This window comes from Engraulis encrasicolus, chromosome 18 (assembly GCF_034702125.1).
Source record: "Engraulis encrasicolus isolate BLACKSEA-1 chromosome 18, IST_EnEncr_1.0, whole genome shotgun sequence".
NCBI lineage: Eukaryota > Metazoa > Chordata > Actinopteri > Clupeiformes > Engraulidae > Engraulis > Engraulis encrasicolus.
In genome coordinates, this window is record NC_085874.1 from 18,527,822 (window position 1) to 18,553,105 (window position 25,284).

Here is a 25,284-nt window from a genome sequence, read left to right on the forward strand (position 1 = left end):
AAAGAAGGAATAAGTCGTCCCCCCCCCCCCCCCCCCCCCCCCACGCCTGGCATTCTTCTTCCTCTCTGATGTAATTGTTTAATAGCTGCAGCAGTGACCCAACATTTTCCAGCCGTCCACGCCAGCAGCAACTGCAGCTAGCTCTTTTTAATGGCCTGCCCTAAAAAAAGGACTTATGGATTCTTGTGAAAAGACTGCGATAAAAACGGCCTACACTTACACATGGCCCTGGTGCAAACGACTGGTGTCTTATAGTCCTTGTTCGGTCTCCATGTTGTGGTGTGTAGTGTGTGTGCGTGTAGTGTGTGTGTGTGCGTGTAGTGTGTGTGTGTGTGTGTGTGTGTGTGCGTGTGTGTCTGTATGTGTGTCTGCCTCTCTCTCTCTCTCTCTCTGTATGTGTGTGTGTGTGTGTGTGTGTGTGTGTGTGTGTGTGTGTGTGTGTGTGTGTGTGTGTGTGTGTGTGTGTCTGCGTCTGCCTCTATGTGAGTGTGTCTCTGCTTCTCATAACAACTGCTCTCCACTTCTTCTCTCAGCTTGATTGAACAGTAGGAGCCTCCTTCCAGCACACCTCCTAAGGGCTCTCTCACTATGCCTCCTGGCATTGATTTATAGAGGTCCTCCAGACTAGCTGCATGGGGCTGCTGCAACACATACCGTATCCTGAGAGCACAGAAGTGTGTGTGTGTGTGTGTGTGTGTGTGTGTGTGTGTGTGTGTGTGTGTGTGTGTGTGTGTGTGTGTGTGTGTGTGTGTGTGTGTGTGTGTGTGTGTGTGTGTGTGTGTGTGTGTGTGTGTGTGTACAATGACATCGTCATCACTTGGTGCAAAAGTGATGCTTTATAAGGAATGCAATTAAGTATTCTGTGTTTGTGTTGTTGTTGTTGTACATCATGTAAGGATGTATATATGGACAGTATGTTAAGTCCACTGTCATTCTGTGTGTTTTCTGTCTTTGGGTCCATCAAATGTTAACTTGAGTGACCCCAGAAGGAATAGCTGCAGCTTTGCAAAAGTGAATAGAGATCTAATAAAAAACAAACAAACAAACATAGCAGATGCAGAGTTTCTACCACTAGAATCCATTAATGTCCCCTTTCAGCTTACTCTTCATCAGTTCACAATGTTGACACAAACAAAACGCATCATTTAGCAAACAAATATTGTCTGTGGGCTGCATTTACTTGGCTTCCCTCAGTCTGCCCTTGAGATTAAAACACACACACATAAACATACACACGCACGCAGAAGCGCACGCACACACACACACACACCTGTGGCAGCACACCATTCGGTATGTCAAGTATCCAAACTATCACCGTATCGTTGTGCAATGTGATTTATGTTAGCCACCCTGCATTTGTCATGCCCAAGGCTACCTTTACACAATTTATCCAAGCACTGTGCGTGCACACACGCACGACCGCACACATGCAAACAGGCACTCACGCGCACGCACACACACACAAACACACACGCACGCACACTATGCAAATGAGGGAACCAGATGAAGGAGTAAAAAAAAGACTTGAGAGCTGTTTACCTTGTGGAAGCTGCCGTGGAACATCCTCTTGACTTGATCGTTATCAAATGTGGCTTTCTGGATCTCCCCACGAGTGTCCTTATTATAGAACGATACCGTCTGGGTGGCAGCTAAACACACAAGGAGGGAGGATGAGAATGAGTGAGATGGAGAAGAGAGAGAGAGAGAGTGGATGAGAGTGCATTCGATACATTAGAAGAAAGAAAGACATAGAATAATCAGAAGTGAGAGAGACAGAGAAGAGAGAAGAGAAGGAGAGAGAGAAGGAGAGAGAGAGAGAGAAGAGGGAGAGAGAAGGAAAGAGATAATAGAGAGAGAGAAGAGAGAGAAAGGGAGAGAGAGAGAGAGAGATAGAGAGAGAGAGAGAGAGAGAGAGAGAATGAGAGAGAGAGAGAGAGAGAGAGAGAGAGAGAGAGAGAGAGAGAGAATGAGAGAGAGAGAGAAAGAAAGACAGAGAAAGAGAGGAAAACATAAACAGGGGAAACTTTTTCGTAGTTGTAGTTTTGAACAAAAAAAGCAACTCAATAGGCCTTGTGCCACCAAGATCAGTTAAAAAGCAACAGAACAAGCGGATTTCATCAGTGAGCAATTATGAGTGTGGTGAGGCTGGTAGACGTGATGTGTGAAACTCGCGTCTCCCTGCAACTCAACTACTTCCAAAGCTGTTTGTTGGAGTGGGCCCTGGCTGGGGCGAGATAGGGAGTTGGGGTATGGGGTGGGGGGAGAATTATGCATACCCACATTTAACTACCACGCAACACCAGAGATTGGCTTGAGGGGATTGGAGCCATTCAAATGCGCTTTTTTTCTGAGGAGAAGCTTCCAACTCGAAAAGAGGAAAAAGCTCATAAAGCCACAGCTGCTGGAGAGCTGCTCACTTTTCTCTTCTCCCTTTCTTTTTTTTAATTTGTCTTTCTTTCCCCTCGCCTCTACGTACTGTCTTGCCATTCCCAGGAAAATGGTGCATGTACGGATGGGAGAACGTGACGGAAGACTTACGATCGATCGTGACTCCGGTTTCGGGCTTGTTGTTCTTGTCGGAGACCTGCCAGATATCGAAGGCCTCTTTGGGGGAGTCTGGTAGCAGTCGGAACATGAGGATGATCGTGTAGGCCGAGGGCAGGCCGTCAGGATGGATATCTCTGCGAAAGGAATGTCCATATAAATGCCAGCTCACCATGGTATCGCACAACCGAGCAACATTAAAAAACAAGAATATCACAATAACAGCATGGTGTGTTATAAACATTAAGGTCTGCTGCCTGAGTAATCACCTTGAAAAGTTGTGCCTTGAATAAAACTTAAGTAATGATTTGTGAGGATATCGGATACGCTGGCCCTACCTTGTAAAATGCCTCTCTAGCTACAGAATGCAGACCCAGGAAAGCTTTGAACCACATGGTTGTTAAGGGTTCCTCATTTGCGGAGGCAAGTGGAACTGAAGCAGAACACGGCCCCAAGGCCGGCCATATACTTTTACAAATGTCACGACCTGTTAGCTTAGCCCAGTCACTCTCGACTTATCAGAGTGTTGTAAATCCATTGACCTAGTTTGGCTGGCAGCAAGCTTTCAGGGTCCTGTCTGTCTGTCTGGGCAAGATGGATCATGTCAGCCCCAATCGTCCAGCAGACGTGAGGGAGATTGAGAGACTTTCAGAGACTCCTGGATTTCCCAGGGAAGGCCAGAGCAATCAATCCTTGGTCATCTTATGAGATCGCACCATAGGCCATTCATACACATATGCACATGTACACGCACAAAACTGTGTATACAATTAAACTCTACTGCTTCCAAGAAACTCTACAGCGTTCCAAGAAAAAAGATTTTTCCTGCTGTTTCTTTCCACCATTGTTCCCCCCTACAAGCACTTTCCGAGGGTAATCGGTCAACAACCAAACGTCTCGTGCCAAGCAAGCGCTGCGAAGCGGACGTCATCAATCATTAAGGATGAATACAAAGAGGGTGATTTACTCACAGAGCTTTGCTTAGGCACACATCAATCACATCACAATTGGCTCAAACAGTTTACATGACTATGGTCCAACACTTCACCTGGCCCTACAGGGGGGAGCATTAGCTCACTCTCACATTAGAGTTCACTACCCAAGATGTACCTGAGGTCTCAGCTCTGAGCTATCGCCTGCAGAACCATGACGAATGCTAGCTTGTTTACATTTCAACTGCGAGTGATTTACCAACTAAGCTGCGATACTGACAGCTGCAGGACTTGGTTGAATGCCAGCCCTCTCATACTGTAAGCAGCAGCAAATTGTATGGACCCCTTGGAACTGATTACATAGGTTGGACAGACAGTTTACATATCTGTGCGAGGCCAGAAAGTTTAGCAAAACCCAACCGAATTAGAGGTGATCAGAAATAGAGGTCAGATCATTATCCAATTGTCTGATTGTCCAATTCCAGTGCAAATATTTGTTTCTACTTATATACTGTAACAACGGAAGAGTCACAAGCATACTTATATTCCCAAGGGGAAAGCCTTCTCAATATTCTACAAGCCTTATAAAAAAAATATGTTGAAAGTTCTGGACTTACGAAGTGGGCTGAGTCAGGAAAGCATCCTTGTGGAGTCTGTAGGCCGTGTAACTGTTGAAGGAGCCACTTTCCATGGATACTCCTGGGATGGAGCCATACGTTTTCTCTGTGATGTTGAATGCCTCAAGCATCCTGAAGCCTGCAAATGAAGGGGACAATGCATGGAGAATGCATGAGAGCAGAACACAACAAGCACCACAGTTCTTACAGTTCTTTTTTTTTGCAGGCATGTAAGATGATTAGAAGTACCGCACCTGGTGATGTGAACCCATTCACGTAGATCAAAGGACACGCTGTAGATAGAAAATGAACATGATGTCAGTCCTTTGTCGGTGAACCTGGTGATTAAATTTAAAAATATATAATTTACAAAGGGGGAGAAAACTTACAGGATGTGGCCGTTTCACAAATGAAGGTCACCAGATTGTCCTGGATTGCTGCGAAACCATCAAAGTCATCGACAACAAAGACGTGGCGGTCGCTTGGCTTGCTAGCAATGTTCTGAAGTTCCACAAAGTCCACGTCTGCAACTCCAACGACAAACACGCTGTACCCTAGTGAAAGAAAAAAGAGACACCAATGTGACACAAGAATGCAGTGTCAGCTCAAGGTCATATCTGACAAATGAGCAAATCAAATCCTGAGGTAAATAAATATCAATTGTCTCTTAAACCAAGCTTTTACTTTTTTACTTAATGCATCATCTTGATTAAACTGCTTGGTTGCCTTGCAGAAGTATTAGACAGCTAATCCCGGTAAACAGTACACTTATGAGTGTGTTTATCTCACCAGCGTGCTGTAGTTTGGCAGCGTTCTTTGTGACTTCATCCTGAGATCGCCCATCTGTGATTGCTACCACAACTTTGGGAACGTTCCTCCTCATTCCATTATCTGAAGTGAAGACTTTCTCATGCACATGCTTCAGAGCGATGCCTGTGAAATAAGCAAACACACAAAATGCTCTGCTTGAGAGAGAGGTCACCTCTGGGTGATAATACAACAATCTCAGACCTAAGCCCACTCTTAGTCCGCTCTTACCAGATCTTACGGTAGATATGCAAGGAAGCCTACACAGCTATGAGGTTGCAGAACCAAACACAAGTTCGGGATTTTCAGAAATGTAATGAGGACAAATAGGTCAAAGATAGTGAAGAAAAAAAGAAGCAAAGAGCAACAGTTGTTCAAGACAACAATGGCAGCTCACATAGAGTAGTCACACATCTACATCGATTCTGCAATTGTATTGCTGAATCTGTGCATAGTCGAAATAGCACTGAAATAGCAATACAGAACCGACCAGACAGATCTGGCAAGAGCCAATTTAGCTTACTAAGGCCTTGTGGTCAACATTTCATAACCTGAGCCCAGTAGCGTGAGAAATTGAAAGTAAAAGAAAAACCCTGCCACATTTTCCTTCCAACAGGTGACTCGACTGAGTGGCTGTCTTGAGGTCTCATTATAATTAACTAATTATGAGCTGGTTGCATGGAAAATATGTCAGCGTTATTACTTTCTGATCTACTTTTACTTTCCCTTTTGACAATCCAAGCCTTATAAAAACAACGCAAAACATGTAGGCTTATCCATTGACTGACTGGGAAAGTGTCTGCCTGGGGAATGTCTGGGTGACGGTGTAGGCTACCTGTTTTGGTGTTGCCTCCCCTGTACTTAATGAGGGCCTGTGATGCGTAAGCCATGCCCTTGTCCTTGTACGTGTTCAGCCTGAACTCGGTCTGGGCATCGTCACTGTACTGCACAACAGAGACCTGTTGACATGGAAAGAGGTTGGAATGTTATTATTTAATTTCTATATTCATGGGATATTTCATAGGGACGATAATGAACATTCTTGAGATTTTCTTTTACTTCAGACATTATTTTTTACCTGACATGTTTCGACGGTATAACTTCCGTCTTCATCGGAAGTTATACTGTCGAAAACATGTCAGGTAAAAGATAAAACTTTTACATGTCTGAAGTAAAAGAAAACCTCAAGTGTGACTTAAACAGACATAATGAACGTTATGCATATGATAATTTACATTGCTGAACTGATAGTATATCATGTAATTGCCAGAATTAGTAAAATAAGTCCCTAGGTCGTTGTCATAACACGAGACATACTGTATCATTAGCTCACTCTATGCCAGTGACTCTTTAGCACGTCATTTTGGATCCTAATGTCTAGCACTTACGATGTTTAAGCATGCAAATTCAGTTCATTTTTTATGCTGTGGTGTTGACACACGCATACAATTACATTTCCTGTGGATGTTGGGAAAAAAAAATGTTGAAAATGCTCCAGCACTGTTGGGCTGTATGATTTCGCACGAAACTGGCTGGCATCCAATGAGTGAACATTAACCTACACTGCTGTTTACTAGCAACTTTCGTCACTAGTTCTTACTAGTTCTTTCGTCACACTCAGGAGGGTATACTAAGAACATGGTAAGTGATAAACCAGGCTAACTAGTTAACCTACATGAAGTGGTAAATCTTCTAATAGACATACCTGCAGGTATCATTTACTTTACAAAGTGAGAACTCCAGTCTCTTTTATTAGATGATTTACCTCTACTTCAAGGTTAACTTAACCTGGTTTACTACTGAACCAGCTTCTTAGTATACCCTCCAGGAGTCATTACACACCTGCATTCCGGCAGAGTTGATGACATCAAAGGCTCCGATGACACTGTAGGCGAACTTCACCACCTTCACGAAGTTCTCCTCTCCGATACTCCATGATCCATCCACCACGAAGACTACGTCAGCCTTGGCACCTTTGCAGACTGTTGCAGGGAAACAAAACAATGACCCGTGGCAGCATAGTCTGGCGCGATTTAAAAACTTGGAACTGGCGCAAAGGGGCAAAAAGAGTGTTGTGATTTGAATTAGTCTGCTTCTCCACAAACAACAAGAAGGTTGTTGGAATCTCACAAACAAATCCACTGAGAGAAAATGTGACATGGGGAACCTATGCATACCAATAACTGATGTAATTGATCACATTTCCTACCATAAATAAATAAATAAGTAAATAAATAAGTTACATTTGGTGAGCAGAAGTTCTGAAAATGAACCGGCTTTAATTAATTATTTTCTCTTTTTTTGGATCTCTTGAGCAGAGTGAGAATAGGAGATAATGTCTACCTCATGTGAGCGGCATACCGAATAAACCCTCTGATATCTCTCCTTCACACTTTCCTATTTGAATGCGGCCATATGCGACATCTTTAGCCGGCCTCATTAGGATGGCCTGTTTGGCTTGCGCTCAAACGAAAGACAGCGGAGAGATTTCCAGAGCAAATGGAGTGCTAACAAAGTGCGACAAGTGAATCAGACTCGAGATGAAACCGTTAACTTCCCCTTTAACATCCTGCTAGTGGGGTTTGTAGAGGGTCAGTAACTGCTAACTTTCACTCTCCCAAACTCACAGATATTTACAATTTCCAGGACAAAAAGTCAAAGAGGTCTTTATGAATGATGACGTGTAAAGGAGGTGAACACGTGTGAGCTTACCTGCCCAGCCAGGTGGAATGGTGGGGGGAGGAGGAGGGGCAGGTGGTGATGTGGGAGCAGGTGTTGGCTTGACCACTGCATGACAAAGCAGACAAAACAGACAGGTTGTACAACATGTGGATGAATGCACATCTGGTTTGTGAGAGGCCAGAACATGGAAGAGTGTTATGACTGAGGGGGTGATGACATCATGCACTCACATGTGCGCTCTTTCACGCTGACACCAGGGCCCTCCAGGTTGGGCGTCTGGACGAATACGGAAGCGCCGTACAGGGACTCGGGAGACAGGCCCTCGAAGCAGTAGTGACTCTGACCCGCGGTGATGGTAATCTCCTGCTGGCCCTTGGCATGGGCTGAGAAACGAAGACAATGGACAATATTAAAAACTGGTCATACTCTGATGGAAACAATACATCCCAAGTGGTAGTTTTCTTGACACACTGGCCCTTGGCAAGGGCAGAGAGACCAAAACAATGGACACTTTTAAAAACGGCTCATGTTTCGATGAGACAAACAGAATGTTTCCTTACATAATGAAAGCTACAGGATAAACCACACAAGCCCAGAATCACAGTAGATTTGGAACTATTTCAAAAATAGTTTCAAGTGTAGTTGGTTTATCCTTAAAACAATGTGTGGTGAGACAGAGTGCATTAGCACCACTTTTAGGTGGTTAAAGAGATAAAGACCCCAACCCTAGACGAAGAGATTGCGATTGATATCCCAAACAAACGATTTGGTAATAACATAAACTCTTATTCAGTCTTCAACTCCATCAACTCCATAAATCCAGTAAACTGTTAATCTTCAGTTATCAAGATAAACAACAATAGGCTACATACTTGAATAGCTGCGATCTTTCATTCCTGATTATATTTGATACAGTAATATCCATGCTTGAAAGTCTTTATGCTATTCTGACAATACATACAGTCCCTATTTTTATCTTATTGCCCCTCAGGTATTGAGGAATTGTCTGTAGTCCTAGTTCATAAGAGATCATAAAATATAGTTGGAAGAGTATGTTGTGCCTTCACAGCTGTTAAAGTGGTTAGAGAGTTCGTCTTGGGTTTTGCTTCAAAGATTTTTCATTCAGAGAAGTTTCATTCCTGTCTTTCCTCTTGAGCAAGGCATCTAATCCCACTTTGCTCTATGAAACCTACACAATACAATACTCGGTGTCCCTCTGAATAGGACCATCCGTTATAAAACTGTCTTAGTGTGTGGCATTGCTTTTAGCACTCAAAATCATAAATAAATCCCATGCCCAAGCATATTCTTTATACGCCATAAACCTGACCCTGCATCCGACCTGAGTCAGTATCTAGACTTTCACCACCCACTGTGTCCCAACTCAACCGCTAGTATGCTACGCAGGCATTTTCCCCCTCTCCTTGATTCCTCTTTGCTCCGTAAACATGATTAGCTTGCAGCTGCACGCTTGCTAAAATACACAAAAAGCACTTAATTTGGTAAACTGTCACTGCCCGGAGTGTAATCACTACCACATTCTCAACACTCGATAGACACACAGCTTCCTGTTTTTAAGACTCTGCAACACAAATTTATGTGCAAATATGAAACAGATGGGTTCAAAGCCAGATGCTAATTACGAAGTTCTAATCCGCTCTGTTAATTAAAAACTTGGTGGTCGGATGTGTTTGAAATGTTACACATCCGTCTCTGAGGTATAAACGTAAACTTTTTTTTAAGACAAAGAAATCCGTATAAATTAGGTGTGGACAAAGGAGTAGGCCTACAGATTAGCCATGGACAGAGAGGGACCAGCAACAATGGCATTCCAATAGATGCCAATGTTGCTAGATGTAAGTGAAGTGGTTGGCAAATCACTCAAAGAACAGTAGGTTCTGTGAAACTATAGTTTGTTGTACACTTGTTTTCATTTTGAGATTTGATGAAACTTTAGGTATTAACTGAGAGTGGTCTTCCATATATAAGCTTAAAACAAGGAAAGCACATCTTTCAGACTTACGGTCAATAGGGTTCAGCTTAATCCTGTAAGAAGTGGCAGCCCTGTGGGGGTTCCATTTAATGCAGAATCGATCATGGCCAACATCGTAGGTCTCAAGATTGGTCACATTCAGGTACACTGCAAAGAGGAAAAGGAACAAACTATTTACTGGTCACGTCATCGTAGGGCTGTGCAATATATCAAATTTATATCGTGATATCAATATTGCTGTCAAACAATATCAAATTTCACAATGTCGAGTTGAAACAATATTTTGGTCATTTGTCTATAATGCCAAAAGGTAGGTTACGCTAAGCACAATACATTCCCCTCCACTTCAGCCGTTGTGAGCACAGAGCAGACTTGCTACCCAACACTCATGCATAACACCACTGTTTCTCTATGCCCCCCCACTCATACTGCTGAAGGGAGGGAAGATTGTCAATCATTTAGCACAATTATTTGTCTTTAAAGGAAATATTTTCTAAAAACAATTGTGATATCAATACTGACTGAAATAATCGTGATATTTATTTTTCTCATAATCGAGCAGCCCTACATCCTCATTGTAGGTCTCAAGATTGGTCACATTTAGGTACACTGCAAAGAGGAAAAGGAACAAACTGTATTTACTCGTTACGTCCTCGTGTTCAGTGTGCTAAAAAAAATTAGTGAGCTGCACTTACATGTGGTTCCCTGTCCCTCGAGAGCACCGCTGATTCCACCATCATACTGAGCGTAGACTTTGACATCGTATGGGGTACCAGGGAGCAGGTTGTGCAGGGTGTAGGAGGTGACATCTCCAACAAACACCTCCAATGAGTCATTCTTGCCTAAACGTAGATAGAAAAAAGTGCCATTAATAGACTCATAGCCAAACATCCCAGTGTGTCTTTCACTCAGTGTCCAGTAGCAGACAAAAACATCCAAATTTTAGTTTTTTATAAACTGAGAAATGAAAATACACCGAAATGAAGTGCACACAGACAACACATTATTTCCACAGTAAGGTCATGTCTTGAGGCCCACCTGCTTGTTGGTACACCATCTTGTAGCCCAGGACGGGAGCATCCACAGGCTCCCAAGTGACGCGGAATCGGGTGTACCACTCATCGGAGACGTGGAGGTTACGGGGTGCCAAGAGACCAACTGCATATTTGGAGCGAGAGCCATGCAAGACCAGAGCAGAGCAGAGGAGAGGAGAGGAGAGGAGAGGAGAGGAGAGGAGAGGAGAGGAGAGGAGAAGAGGAGAGGAGAGGAGAGGAGAGGAGAGGAGAGGAGAGGAGAGGAGAGCAGAGCAGAGCAGAGCAGAGCAGAGCAAAGTAGACAAGCACACTGGATTAGTCATGTTAATCGAGCCTGACAAGCCCACAAGACCCTGTTTTGCGCTGCCTCCCACACGACAGCTAAACCCAAGAAACTCCTCAGCTCCCAAACAAGGGAAAAGTGTGCCGCACTGTGGGTTGAGAGCAAAGACTTTGGGTTGAGTCTGTCCTCATATGTTTACAGAATCATAATGGGTCGTAGGATTATTTAGATTTACGGTAGGGGTCGTATTGCTGTTTGGGTCTTGCTGAGGTGGCCGGATTTGTGGGCAGCTGCAACTGCAACACAGTGGTGTCTGCCACCCTCACCCAATTCCCCAGTCTCAGTCTGTCACAAAGCTTACTGTACGCAGACTTTGTTTGGCACAAGCGAGGAGTGGGCAGCGCAAAGCCCACATATACAAGGTGTAAGGTTGCGATTGTTTGTGTAACTCAGCGTAATATGGAACACTAGCCCAGGGTTACTACTGTAGGTCTTCTACTGTGGAGGCTGGCTGGGAGTTTGAAGGGGGGAGGGGAGGAACAAAAACACAATCTTTCCAAGCCTACTTCTCTGACTAAGATATGACAGGGATTTAGGAGTGTTACCTGTACCTTTACTATAACACTAATGTTAGTTTTTTTTTTTACAGAGCCTTGTTCTGAGAATATTTTCCCTTAGTTAACTTAAAGTATATTTCTGAGTTTTTTTTTAACATTTCCTCTGCAGTGATTTCTGCATTGACAGATTCCATTCAAAACACTGCCTACAGTATGTACTGTAGTACTTTTTGTCAATGTGTGGTGCTTTTAAATGTACTACGACCAAATCATTTAATTACATGTCAGTCCTACTGGCATCATATCGTCATAGTATAGTAGAGTTTTCAAGACCTCAAGGTGTGTACTCACGCGTGGTTCCAGTTCCAACAAGAGTGCCGCCGGGGCCTTCCGCATAGATGGCCGTCACAGTGATGTTGTATGGAGTGTCTGGCTGTAGGTTTTGCAGCATGGCATTGTTTCTGTTGCCAGGAGTAACAGCCTGTGGGGACGTCAGGTGTTACCTTGTTAGTGACGTTCAGATGAAGACATGCAAAGATCAGACATTCCTTCCTTCAGAAGTGAAAGTGAAAGCATCACTGTCTCGTCCAGTGGATATGAACAAAGGCTTTTTTCCTTTTTTTCCGGACGACGTCAGTGCAGGTGCTACAAATGTATTTTTCAAATGTGATCAATTTCACGTCAATTGGTGAGCTTTTCCTGCAGTAACGCTGATGAACAATGATGTTTCAACTTGATATAACTGTTATCTTTCATTTACAGCTATAACATTTTACTATTATCTTACATTCATCTTACATTTTATATCTCTATTTTACATGACTTTACATGGGGAGAAAGAAAATGACCCTCATCATCTTGTTACTCTAGCAAAAAAATAATACTCACAAACTCTGTAATGGGGTCTCCTGTGAGAGGGGCGTAGGAGATCTTGTACTGCACGACAGGCCCCTCTGCATGGTCCCAGCCAATGGTCAGAGTGCTGGTGGTCGCATCAAACACGCGCAGCTTCCTGGGGCCAGCGCGGGCCACTGGAAAATGTCACATCGCAAACAAACAGATGACACATACAGGTCAGCGGCTTTTCAGCAGTAGCACACGTCAGGGTGGCGCAACGACAGGCAGTGCATTGTATGGATTGTTGTTGTTGTTGGTTTTTTTTAGTGGACTATCTAAGAAACATATTCATCAATCATCAATTAACTAATTAATTGATGGGCATTAGATGCCATTGCACCATTTAAGTGATTAAAAAGTCTTGTACCCACCAATCCACGCAAGTGTATTTACTACATGCATATAACACATCTATTACACAGGGCATAATTAAGAACAACTAAATTACAGTCACGTGTGTAATGAATGTAGCATCATTACGAGAACCCCAGTTCACATTGTGACATTCTGTCTGGGGACCAGCCAAGACGTAATTATTATCAAACTACATTGAGTCTGGTGTGCATGTGAGGACCAAGAGGGGTGTGGCCACTCCACTCGCTATACATACACATTACAGCAAAAGCGTAGAGCTTAGGGCTCGTTAATGTACACTAATGACAAGTGGACCCACATGTTTTGCCCTTATCCTCTCCAGACGGTCCATCTCCATCCACGTAGACGGGAACCACAGTCACAGAGTACTCGGTGTCAGGGATGAGGTTATCTAAGAAGGCGTTGTGGATGCTTCCTGGCACCAGAACCTGTGGGAGAAACAGATCACAGACTTGCCCATCAGCCTTCAGGTTTTCGGAGAACACAACATATCTGTGCTGCCCTAAAAAAACGCAACCCCCTCCAGCCGCCATTACTGCTCCGGCCCTGATGCTATGTAATGATCTCACTGATGATCCTGTGTTTATGTGATCTAAGTGAGATAACATTCTCAAGTAGACATGTCATGCAAACAAACCCCTCAGAGGTTAAATGCTAAATAAACGCTGTAATTTTGTTAAGAGGAAGGAACGCGGCTTTAGAAGTTTGCACATGGGGCTGTCAGCTCCAGCTCACGTTGGGCCTGAGTAAGGGATTGAACATGCCACTGGATTGAACATGCCCTCTCCATTTGGATTTTACCAGCATGCTGGGTCCTATTCTACATGTGTCAACATAAAGCCCACAGTCCCTCTGTGACTTGTCACGACTATTCCATAACATACGGGTTGTTTGAGGCACTAAAAAACCCCAACGCTGCATGATGATGCAGGTGTTTTGACTGTTGCTTCTGGCTCTCTCCAACTCATCTCCTCTAATCTCCACCCTTATGCTGGTGATAAAAAAAGGTCTGAAAGTGCTGAGGGATGTCTTGGTGTGAACACCAGACGGTTCACATGTGCGAGCCAACTGGAGACATCCAGCCACTCACACGCTCATCCCCATCAGCAAACACTTGCATGCTACAAATAGATGGCGAGGTGCTGGCAAAGACTTTGGAAAAGAGGAGGAGAAGAGAACGAGGGGAGTAGAAGGGAGGTCCCATGCCACGAAAAAATACTTTATTTTTCTACCCTCCCTTTTTTTTAATCTAAGAATACAGCTGCTCGTGAATAAAATCTAATCATTAAAACAGGACCCATTATCCTTCCGATCTCACACACCAACGACTTCAAACACGTTTTCATAGATGACATTCACAGATGGCGCATGTGTGTGTGTGTATTTTCCAAGGTTTTGCAATACTGTAAAATGCTGGTGTAGGGCAATTAGTTCTATCTTTCACCATGCAATCCAAGACATGAGCATTCATGCGTAAACCTGGCACTGAGGCTGAGGAAACAAGATTTCGGCATAGCCGAACATCAACCTCATTGTTATGGAACGTCTGCGAGACCCATAAACTACTATTGTTTCAGTGTATTAGAGAAGGGTAGCGAATGTACAGCCAACCTTATTCTTTATAACAGATCGAGACACTAGCCGTCTTGTTTTCTCCAAAACAGAAGAAAGCTAGCTGTGAATAAGACTGCATTTCCACAGGGTGATTTCCAAAACTCCATTTCGAACCACGAGTCTGTCCAGGACAAAAACGTTGCACCGGTCGGGCATAGGAACAGACAGGTCCTCCTAAAGTGCTCTTTCTAGACTGTGATAGTAGATAGATATTCCACAAAAACAACCTCCCTTCTCCTCCCCTCTCTTTGTCTTCTCTCCAATTGCACAATTAGTGATGATTCACTTTGAGTGGTCAACATTGAGTTCTGTTTTCCCTCTGCCCCAAACACATGCAGACACACGCACAGACATGCACATACACGCACGCACGCACGCACGCACGCACGCACATAAGAACAGACAAATACTCACCGACTCGGCTGGTTTGGCTCCATTGAGCGGCTGGTAGACGACGCGATATTGCTGCACCTGCCCTGACGCTGGCTCCCATCGCACGTTCAGGCTATTGGCGGTCGGGTTGTAGACCTTGATATTCTTAGGAGCAGTACGCGGCACTGGAGAGAGAGAGACAGGCAGAGAGAGAGAGAGAGAGAGAAAGAGAGAGAGAGAGAGAGTAGAGAGAGAGAGAGAGAGAGAGTAGAGAGAGAGAGAGAGAGAGAGAGAGAAAGAGAGAGAGAGAGAGAGTAGAGAGAGAGAGAGATATGTCAGCCAAGAAAACTTTTTTTAAGAAGATGAAAGAAGTTTAGCGGGGAGAGCTCACTGTGTGACCTATAGAGAGTGCATATGAAGATCTGATAGAGTAACGCGATTCCAAGGAAATTCCATTAACTTAGGAGACAAAAGCTGACCTAAGCAGGCACTGAGAGCAAAGCATTTTTATTGTGCACATGCTGAGAACATGGGGAGAGAGTGGGGAACACAATTTTGGGTTTCAGCTAAAACTGCTTTCCGCGTCTTTAAAACCGAAGCAGATGTTGGAAAAATGCATTCTGTGCTTTAGAGCGCAATGAGTAGATCTCCCCAGCTACGAATTACATAAGGACATAACCAAACCGTCTTCAATGCCTTTTGTCAATTCTTTACAACTGGATCATTTACAGTCGATACCATCTACTGCACTAATATGCCCCTCTTGAAATGTTAGCATATCTATAAAGGAGTCAATGTAAAGGAAATGATTCATAAATATTAACTCGCCCTAAATGTAAAAAAAATAGGCTTCCATGCTCTAAGTAGGTGTAGATTATGTGACACATGATAGCATACACAAAAATCAGTATACTCGTTGAAGAATTTTATACTAAATTTAATCCAGTGCTCAGTTAATAATGCTGTGTGTGCCTGACTTCTCCTGTGTGAACTGTTCGCCAGGGTACTGCAGGGAGTCATTAGACACTGTGAAGCCAATAGTTCCGACATGCTCCAATGCAATCAGGGCTTTCCAATTAGCTCCAGTGCAGACTTTTCTGCTGACTTGGCATGGCAAGCAGAAACGGAACCAATGTTCAGAACATGCTAAAACCACAAGGACCACCAGCCCCCCTGAAAAGAAAACCCCCCAGACGAGCTCACACAGTTTCCATACTGACAGTGAGCAGAAAATCCCATCTCTTTCACAGCATTGTTTTCAATTACAAGGGCCTTTTTACCAAAGACCACGATGGTCTTGACATCTAAACGTGGTGCGAGACACAGACAATGAACAGCCAACCATGCGCCTGAAGAGATTTAGGAGAACAAAAGCGGAAGCGGCAACAAGGGGTTGGATAACTCACATGTTTTTCCATTTTCAGACTGGCGGAGGCCTTCTCCCTCCGGGTAGACTGGAGCCACAGTAACAGTGTAGACCGTGTCAGACAGGAGATTCCTCAAGATGGTCGTGGTGGTGCCTCCAGAAACTTGCTCCTATTAGAAAACAAACACAGGGCAACATGTTGACCTCACCAAGCACGGCCAGCTTGGCTTTAAAGTTCTCAAAACGCTCCTGCAGGAATAGTCATTGAATAATGTGATGTTTCTAAAGGCACATGGCCAATGCTTGTCTTTGATTGGCTTTGTGGGCTCCAAACATTTACTAATGTGTTACTACAAACTCGGGTTTAGGGTTTGGTTCATACAGCCCATGACTTTAAACACATTTTGAACTGTTTCAACTAAATGTTCCATTTAGCCTCAAATCCAGTCTTTGGGGCAACATTTTATTGCGTTTCTTCTGTGAAATAACCTCACTGGTTCCACTGAGTTGAAACCAGAAGGGAGTGCCGTGTTGTCATCCAGAGAGTGGCCACAGTGCTCCTTGCACCACTCCCCTTTCCAACAGAGCACCAGCAGCAGCAGCAGCAGTCTGGTGCCTTTTGCCTAATATACACAGCCCTTGGGCTCCCAGATGACTGACTGCCTGTTTGACTGACGGAGTGGATGACTGACTACATGAGGCATGTCCCCACATAGTTGGAATGATTAGCCTGAAGCCGCCCTTTCACTGGAGGTCAGCAAATGTCAATGACCTCTCCACTTGAGACAATATTGCATTGTCCTCCTCCTCCTCCCCCCGTCTCCTGAGGTGAACACAGGGTGTCCCCTAACGCTATATAGTCAAGGTGGTCACCTTGACAACAAACACACCCCACTTTGATTAGGTTCCCAGGAACTATGAGGATTGCGTGTTGTGAATGGAGAATGGAATTTCTGAAGTTACTAATTTAAAAAAACAAAAAAAACTTTTGTTGTTGTGGGGGGGGGGGGGCAGTGCTATACAATACAGAGTGTCCATGAATACACACCCCTTTTGAATGCTAACATTTTTGAAGATTTTTTTTTTTTATGTTTTTTTTTTTGTCACAATGTACTGTGGTCCATGTTGACGTAATTATCTACAAATGCTTCAATCTATAAATCTACAACGATTAAAACATGTGACAATAATGCCCCCGCCACAACATATAGCCTCTATAGCCTAGTAAGGCAGCCACATGCCCTCCCAACAGCCCCCTTCGACACCTGCCCTCCAAAATGTCAGTGTACGCCGTTGGTTCCAAGGGGCACCCTGCTCACCATGTCCTCGGCTCCGCCGGATGCAGGCACGTAGAAGAGGCGGTACTGCCTAACGTTGCCCTCAGCTGGCTCCCAGCGCACCTTCAGAGAACTGGTGGTGGGGTCGGTCACCTGCAGATTCTTGACGCCACCCAGAGGCTCTGGGAATGGAGAGAGATGAGGAGGGAAAGGAAGAGGCAAAGGGGAAAAAAGTCGCAGAGTTGGAGAAAGATGTTGTGAGAAGTGGATTTTGAATTATAGGCAGGTGCTGGCGAGGGGGAAACATTAGAGTTATGCACTGACAGGGGCCATTCAAGGACCATGTATTGTACATGCTGTTGTGTTAAGAGTTCAATATGGGTAGGTTCTTAACCGATTTAGACCGAAAATTCCTGCTAAAAAGGCTTGTTTTTTGCCTATGGGGCATTATGTAATACAGGCTTCTGAAGATTTTCATAAAAAATGAACAGTTGTCAACCTTACTAAAACCTTCTCAGCCTCTGAACCAGGTAGGGACATGAAATTTGAAAAATCTTCCTTCGCTCAAGGGCGTAAGCGTCCATTAATCTTGGAAGCCGACAAAGTCCAATAACTCTTCCTGCTCATCTTCAAACATTGCTTGAACCCACTGACGTCTATCTATTATGGGATTGTCTATTTCAACATCATCCTGATTTCCATCCAAATCTGAGTCAATGTCATCAATATCTCTTCCTTCACTTATGTCAGCCTTAGTCATGGTCGATCACTGGAGGACATCAGGTTTTTTTCCCAATCTCCAGTGGAGAGAAGAACAGCACAGTCAAATCAACGTGTGTTTTGTGTATGTATTTAGACCAACCACAAAACATTTTATTAGTCACATGACTCTCACACACTCCTTTTGTGACCCAATGTGTATTACAACCAATCAGACAACATAGCATCAGCCATGTGCTTTTAAAATGCCCGCATCGTTGAAAACTGCATGAACGTCACTCCCGATCCTAATGGTACTTTGTAAATCCGCATAGATGTGGCAGCCGACTTCGAAGGTAAAAAAAACATGCAGATGCATCTCCCGGTCAAAATGGGTTAATGAATTTGAGCTCACTGGTCTTTCCATTCTCTGATGTGCGTTTCCCCTCCGCGTCTGCGTAGATAGGCAGGACAGAGACTTTGTACTCAGTGTCTGGCTGCAGGTTCCTCAGCATTGTGTTGGTGGACACCCCTGATACCTGAACCTGTGGAAAAACAATGGAGAATTGTGTTGAATGTGTGTGCAGGCAGGGAACTTGGTGATCTGCATGGTTCAGAAGAGTGTAATCTCAATAACCATAATTTTTAAAAAGAACAGTGTCTGATGTCAGTTCCAAGTACCAGCTAAGGCGCTAAATAAATATCCACAAGGCCTCTCTTTCTGACTGCAGACGTGTTTTTAACGACGCGTGTGCGTTTCCCATGCACCGTTTACCGTGCGAACACTCCGTGTTTTGGCTTCTGTTTACCATTTGTTCGGGTCCCCCGGCAACAGGAACGTAGAAGACATTGTACTGGCGCACATCGCCGTCGGCTGCGTCCCATCTCACTCTCAGGGAGTTCACCGTGGGGTCAGTGACCTGCAGATTTTTCACGCCGCCAAGAGGCTCTGGGTAAAGAGAAGAGAAAGGAGCAGAGATGAACATGCATTTATAAAATGTGTTGGAGGAAAAAAAAGGTGTTGATAATGACTGTTATGGGCATCACACTGGCAGAGCAGTGAAAATGCTAGTAATGTTTTATACTTGATTATGATAGTGACCCCACCACCACCACCCATCCAAAGCAATGTACAAATACCAATAAAAGTCATAGATTTCTTTAAGGGGCACTGTGTAGGATTGTGGCCAGAATAGGCATTGCAACTATGCTCCTCATTGAACTCTGCAAACTCTTGCCAAAGTTCATATTTTCATGAATATTTACTAAGTAAAAAGCTAATATAGTACCAAATTACAGTACATATGCAGCTAAAACGTCTATTTCTGGAAATTCGAAAGGCAGACATGGGGAAGATCCACTTTTCAATGTACTGTATGAAAAGTGCAAGTGAATACTTAGAATTTGATGGTGGTGGTAACTGTTTAGGAAAATGCAACATTTGTGAATAAGCAGCATGAATTCTATAAACAAACTACAAAAGAATAATACACATAGGGCTGTAACGATACACTCAACTCACGATTCGGTTCGTATCGCGATTTTTTGACCTACAGTTCGATACACCCCACGATTTCTGAAATGAATCTCCATTGAAGTTTGGAAACACTATCACATCAAATCATAAGGTTGTTTTCTGGACTAATGGGTAAAGAAACTCGGAAAGGGCGTATCACGATACTGCTTTCTTGTATCACGATACAGTATCGTGACTCTGTGTATCACAATTTCTCGGTTCGATACGATATCGTTACAGCCCTAATACACAGTGCTCCTTAAAGTGATCAAGTTTGGAAAATCATGCTTGAATGTCAAGTAAATGGACATCCAAACTTACTCGTCTTTCCGTTTTCAGACTGCCTTATGCCCTCGATCTCATTTTCATAAATTGGAACCACGGACACCTTGTAGAGGGTGAAGGCGTCAAGGCCTTTCAAGATGATGTTGGTAGTACTACCAGAGACTAGCTCCTGTACACAATGGAAAGAAAGAAACATTAAAAAAAAAACATTGATATTAGAGTGAGAGACGGATATGTGAACCTTGAGTCATCTCTTCTTGTGTTTTTTAAGACCACTTGAGATGAGATGGCAAATGCCTCCCAGACTCCCAAAAACGATACATGTTATGCTGACTTGGCCTTAACAATGAAACTCTCAAGCTGTCTTTTGCAGATGATTGAAGTGAGAGTAAACAAGGGAAACTGAGAAAATGTTTTTTCAATTACCATGTCCAAAAAGTGGAGAGTAGATCAACATTTGTTTGCCTCAATACAAAATGTGTGGCCAGAACGATCTCCAGATTTGTGAAGGGAAAAGGAATTTAACCAAACAACATTGTGGGAAGTGGTGCTTCGCTGGTGGGCAACTACAGTTATGTTCTGGTGCAGAAGACACACTCTGTGGTGACGCACACTGACGTACCATCTTCTCGCCGCTTCCAGGCACAGGCACGTAGAAGACCTTGTATTGGCGAGGGTTGCCGTCGGCTGGCTCCCAGCGAGCGGTCAGAGAGCTGATGGTGGGGTCCACCACTTGCAGATTCTTCACACCCCCCAGAGGCTCTGTGGAGAAGAAAGAGATCAAGGCACTCTAGATACGGCATGCTCAACAAAAATTGACGTTCTGGCATACTTCATAAGAACAAAATGGCAACATGCAACATGCTCATCCAATTATCTTGTCCATTGACAAAGGTGGCATTAGAACAAACAGGTATGTAGATGGCAATTAGAAGAAATCTTACTTCCACCAGTTACACAGTTCAATATTACGTCCTGGTTCTACGGATTCCCATGGAAGCGCATTGGGATAACAAAGCTCTGTATCTTACAAAAAGCTAATTGTAACAGTTTACACATCAACCTTAAACTGACCTACGCTGAAAGCACTGATGCTCCAGGGCGATGCCCCCATCCGCCCACACAAAAAAAAACAACAACCACAAAATCGGCAAAAAAACGCTGTGAGGTAAAAAACGAGTGAGGTAATAGTGCGGAAGTAACATGTTAACACTAATTGGCGATTTTCTCAATGTCGTCGGGGACGGAGTTTCGCAATGCTGCCTTCCCTTCTCTAGTGACACCCCGGGCAATTGCCCAGTCGGCCCACCCCGGGACCACCCCTGACCCTATCCAATCCATAAACACATATGCGACTGCGACAGATAATAGTATTACTTTATGAACTTCAACTTACTGGTCTTTCCACTGTCAGACTTTGGAAGGCCCTCCATCTCGGGGTAAACAGGGGTGACGGTGACTGTGTAAAGGGTGTCTGCAATCAGGTTCTTCAGGACTGTGGATGTGGCACCTCCAGTCACTTGCTCCTGTTTTCAAATAAAAACATTTTGGTTAGGTAATGATGCTGTGTGTCTGTCTGACACTGACACTTTCTCTCTCTCTCTCTCTCTCTCTCTCTCTCTCTCTCTCTCTCTCTCTCTTTATCTTTCTCCTTCTCTTTCTCTCTCTCTCTCTCTCTCTCTCTCTCTCTCACACACACACACACACACACACACAAACACGCACGCGCCGATGCAGACACACACACGCACGCACGCACGCACGCACACACACACACACACACACACACACACGCACACACACACACACACACACACACACACACACACACACACACACACGTTACCACCCATGAATTACTTGTACATAAACACCTGTCATACAAAGAGTGATATAATAATATTTGACTGACATGACACTACATTGAACAGAAATCATTAGGGCTGTAACGTTATTGTTTCGAACCAAGAAATTGCGATGCAGAGTTATGATACTGTATTGTGATACAAGGAGGTAGTATCGTGATACGCCCTTTCAAAGTTTTGTTGCCCAACAGTCCAGAAAACAACCACATTATATGAAGTGACAATGATTTGAAGCTTGGAAGCACTATCATTATTTCATTTAAACTAAAAAATATTAGTAGCCTCTTGTAACTTATTCTACCTATAAACTATCACAGTTTTTATTCATAATTTTATTTTAAATGTTGGCTATGTGAAATCGAGTGTATCGAACTGTAGGTCATAAATCATGATACGAATGGAATCGTGAGTTGAGTGTATCGTTACAGCCCTAGAAATCACGAGTACTAAACAGGTCACCCAAGACCCTCGCCCAGCCGGCAGCTGTCCTGTCCTCACCGTGAGCTCCTGTCCACCTCCGGCTGGCACGTAGACCACCTTATACTCGCGCACATTGCCCTCTGCCGGGTCCCAGCGAACGTTCAGGGTGGTAATGGTGGGGTCCGTCACCTTCAGATTTTTGACCATTCCCAAAGGCTCTGAAGAACACAAGAGACCAAGATGAGAGTTCCATCAGCTGATGGCTATGGTATTAACTAATCCCATTGTACTTCATTGACTTGTATTACATTGTGTCATTTTGAAGGCATAACACGGAAACATTATTAAAAGCTAGATGTAATTACTGAAAATTCGAAGTTTGAAAGTTAAGTTGACAGTAATGAAACTTCTCTACGGTTAAGCGCAGCCTGATTCCTGGAACTATAACTGAGATTATTACATTGCATGATTTTCCTATTCTATTCTATTCTGTTCTGTTCTATTCTATTCTATTCTATTCTATTCTATTCTATTCTATGCTGACCAAAAACCACCAGCTTACTTGTCTTTCCGAGTTCGTCCAGCTCTGGCCCATCGCCCTCAGCATAGACGGGCAGCACAGTGACGGTGTACTCTGTGTCTGGATCCAGGTTCTTCAGTAGCAGTGTGGTGGTGCTCTCGGATACTTGTTCCTGTGTGGACGACATGGAAGAGTTGGAACCAAAGAGGACGTGGACTAGTCCCAGCTACCTAACAACTGCTGCGGAACATTTCCTGGAAAGTGCAAGTGCAACCTCAAGAACTTTAGGATGGCAGCCATTTACAACAATTGATTTCTTATGACACAGAAAGTGGTAACCAAGAGTGTACGGATTTGTGGGGTATATGGACAGACAAAATCAGCCGATGGAATATTAAACCATTTTTTTTTTTTAAAAACCACTTTTTCCTTGACAAATTTTTCCATACAGTGAACCAAGCTAGCCCCCCCTCCACCCTCTCCTCCCTGACCAGATTGAAATCGAGTCAAAATTACAGTGGTGTTGTTCACACACTGTCTGTTCCCAGTCAGGCTTAACATTGGCAGCCTAATTCTGCCCCAGCGCAGATTCACTCAGCACATTGAGCAGCACAGCCTCCAGACAAGGACTACCTCCTGCGGTCTCAATGGAGAACCTCTGTCCAAACAGATGGAGATTCACTGCTTGACACCATCTTGCTCTCTCTCTCTCTCTCTCTCTCTCTCTCTCTCTCTCTCTCTCTCTCTCTCATGCTGTCATTCAATGGACACTCAAGGCCAGACCTTTCTCGCTTTCGCTTTCTCTCTCTCTCTCTCTCTCTCTCTCTCTCTCTCTCTCTCTCTCTCTCTCTCTCTCTCCAACGCTGTCATTCAACGGACACTCAAGGCCAGACCCATGCATTGAAGCTTACAAGCTTTCTGACCGCAAGAGGGATTTTTCAGTTCTTTGCGAGAACATGAGGAATAGCTCTTGTCTGGTCTGGTGGTGTAATCTGTATGTTGTATGTCTCTCTGGAAACCAGGATCCGCTGACGTTCCAGAACTAGGTCATGGAAAACACCCTGGACGAGTCGCAGAACAGCCTCGCTGACCTTGAACATGTAAGTCAGAAGCGGCCCCGTGTTGCCTATATTGCAGAGCATTGACCTTAGACTGACATCATACTGTATGTGTCTACATATATTACTGTACATACAGTACACAGAAATCTCATTGTATTATGTACTTTCCCTCCTCCTCAGTTTAGGCAGAGAGAGTAGAGAGAGAGAGGTTCCTTTGGCCCATTGTTTCCGGGTTCTATTATTGCAAGGGGGAGGGGAGGAAATCCCCCTTTAGGCAGACCTAAGCAGACCTAAGGACTGTTCTATTCAATGGTAGGAGCATTATGACACGCCCTTTTAGGCAGACCGGAACCTGGTCATGTTAGGTGCCCATAGCAACCTATTACATTGGCATATCTATATATACTTAAAGAATCTCTGGTTTAGCATCACATCTGGCCACATATTACACTATACCTCTATTTCACCTGGCGTTCCTGCCTTATAAAGAAGTTTAGCATCACAATGTGACCAGGGCTCTAAATTGAGACCCGCATACCCGCCAAATGCGGATGAAATTTAATTTTGGCGAATAGGAAAAAATGACCTACAAGGAAAATTGGCTAGCAGTGCCCGACTGAAGTAAATTATGAAAGGTAAAAGACTACTTGTAGGATGAACGTGAAGACGGCAAGGTTTCCTACAGTACCCATGAACACTAGCGTCATGATGTAGCCCACACCCATTGGTTGCCTACACCCATGTGACCATTATCATACTACATAACTGTGAATATCATACAGTATATCTCCATTTGTGGGTCTGTCTGTCAGGCATAGGCTATATACGGCCATACTTACAATCATCTGAGGTCCTCCTTTCTTGGGAGTGTAGAGGACTTTGTAGCCCTGGACGTTCCCGTCGGCTGCCTCCCAAACAGCCTTGAGGGTGGTGAAGGTGGGGTCAATGACCCTAAGGTTCTTCACTCCACCCAAGGGCACTGTGAAAGACAGAAAAGGACACAGTAGGCAAATTTCAAAGGTCCGTTGAGGATTTCTTGTTCTTGGCCTGTGGTGTGCTATCCATGGCAACCGGACAAAGACATGTCTGCTTCTGAGAACAAGATGTAATGCGTGTTTACATTAGAATGCAGAGGATCATATTTGACTGTGCATACGTCGAGCCTGAACTATTTTATATTCAAGCATGTTTGGGCCAAGTACAATTACGTGACAAAGACCTTTTTGGCTACAGGAAGCTCACTCCATTGGGAATCAAGGCTCTTTATCCAGAGAAATAGAGCAAGACTGAGTTCATTTAATCTGCCGGCCTAACACGGGATCCCATATGTTGCACAAGCTGAGTTCACTCACGTGTCTTTCCATTCTCCGACTGTCTTCTGCCTTCAGTTGCAGGGTAGACGGGTACCAGGGACACAGTGTACAGGGTGTTGGGCTGCAGGTTCCTCAGCACAATGGATGTCTGGGAAGCTGGAACTTGCTCCTGTTAAAAGCATAATGAGCATGTTGCCTATGAGAGATGATCCCATACTGAAGCTCTGGGCATGCACAATACAGTGCCCAGTTTTG

General features: G+C 44.1%; 1 protein-coding gene across 6 annotated transcripts in view; it reads right to left on the reverse strand.

The window, feature by feature from the left end:
• The window catches only part of col12a1b (collagen, type XII, alpha 1b), a 113,104-nt gene that overhangs the window by 19,287 nt on the left and 68,533 nt on the right, over positions 1 to 25,284 (reverse strand). For 4 of the 6 annotated variants that reach the window (XM_063223172.1, XM_063223171.1, XM_063223170.1 and 1 more), the window contains 28 exons: positions 25,069 to 25,198; positions 24,556 to 24,695; positions 22,698 to 22,827; positions 22,214 to 22,353; positions 21,247 to 21,376; positions 20,473 to 20,612; positions 19,887 to 20,019; positions 18,859 to 18,998; positions 18,465 to 18,594; positions 17,393 to 17,532; positions 16,114 to 16,243; positions 14,750 to 14,892; positions 13,020 to 13,149; positions 12,338 to 12,480; positions 11,801 to 11,930; positions 10,614 to 10,733; positions 10,271 to 10,417; positions 9,606 to 9,722; positions 7,813 to 7,965; positions 7,613 to 7,687; positions 6,743 to 6,882; positions 5,736 to 5,859; positions 4,883 to 5,026; positions 4,483 to 4,647; positions 4,348 to 4,386; positions 4,094 to 4,232; positions 2,539 to 2,681; positions 1,540 to 1,649 (listed from right to left, as the gene is read on the reverse strand). In XM_063223172.1, the coding sequence (XP_063079242.1) occupies positions 1,540 to 1,649; positions 2,539 to 2,681; positions 4,094 to 4,232; positions 4,348 to 4,386; positions 4,483 to 4,647; positions 4,883 to 5,026; positions 5,736 to 5,859; positions 6,743 to 6,882; positions 7,613 to 7,687; positions 7,813 to 7,965; positions 9,606 to 9,722; positions 10,271 to 10,417; positions 10,614 to 10,733; positions 11,801 to 11,930; positions 12,338 to 12,480; positions 13,020 to 13,149; positions 14,750 to 14,892; positions 16,114 to 16,243; positions 17,393 to 17,532; positions 18,465 to 18,594; positions 18,859 to 18,998; positions 19,887 to 20,019; positions 20,473 to 20,612; positions 21,247 to 21,376; positions 22,214 to 22,353; positions 22,698 to 22,827; positions 24,556 to 24,695; positions 25,069 to 25,198 (3,645 nt within the window). The remainder of the gene's footprint in view (positions 1 to 1,539; positions 1,650 to 2,538; positions 2,682 to 4,093; positions 4,233 to 4,347; positions 4,387 to 4,482; positions 4,648 to 4,882; positions 5,027 to 5,735; positions 5,860 to 6,742; positions 6,883 to 7,612; positions 7,688 to 7,812; positions 7,966 to 9,605; positions 9,723 to 10,270; positions 10,418 to 10,613; positions 10,734 to 11,800; positions 11,931 to 12,337; positions 12,481 to 13,019; positions 13,150 to 14,749; positions 14,893 to 16,113; positions 16,244 to 17,392; positions 17,533 to 18,464; positions 18,595 to 18,858; positions 18,999 to 19,886; positions 20,020 to 20,472; positions 20,613 to 21,246; positions 21,377 to 22,213; positions 22,354 to 22,697; positions 22,828 to 24,555; positions 24,696 to 25,068; positions 25,199 to 25,284) is intronic. The other 2 variants (XM_063223176.1, XM_063223175.1) reach the window with 1 other exon arrangement.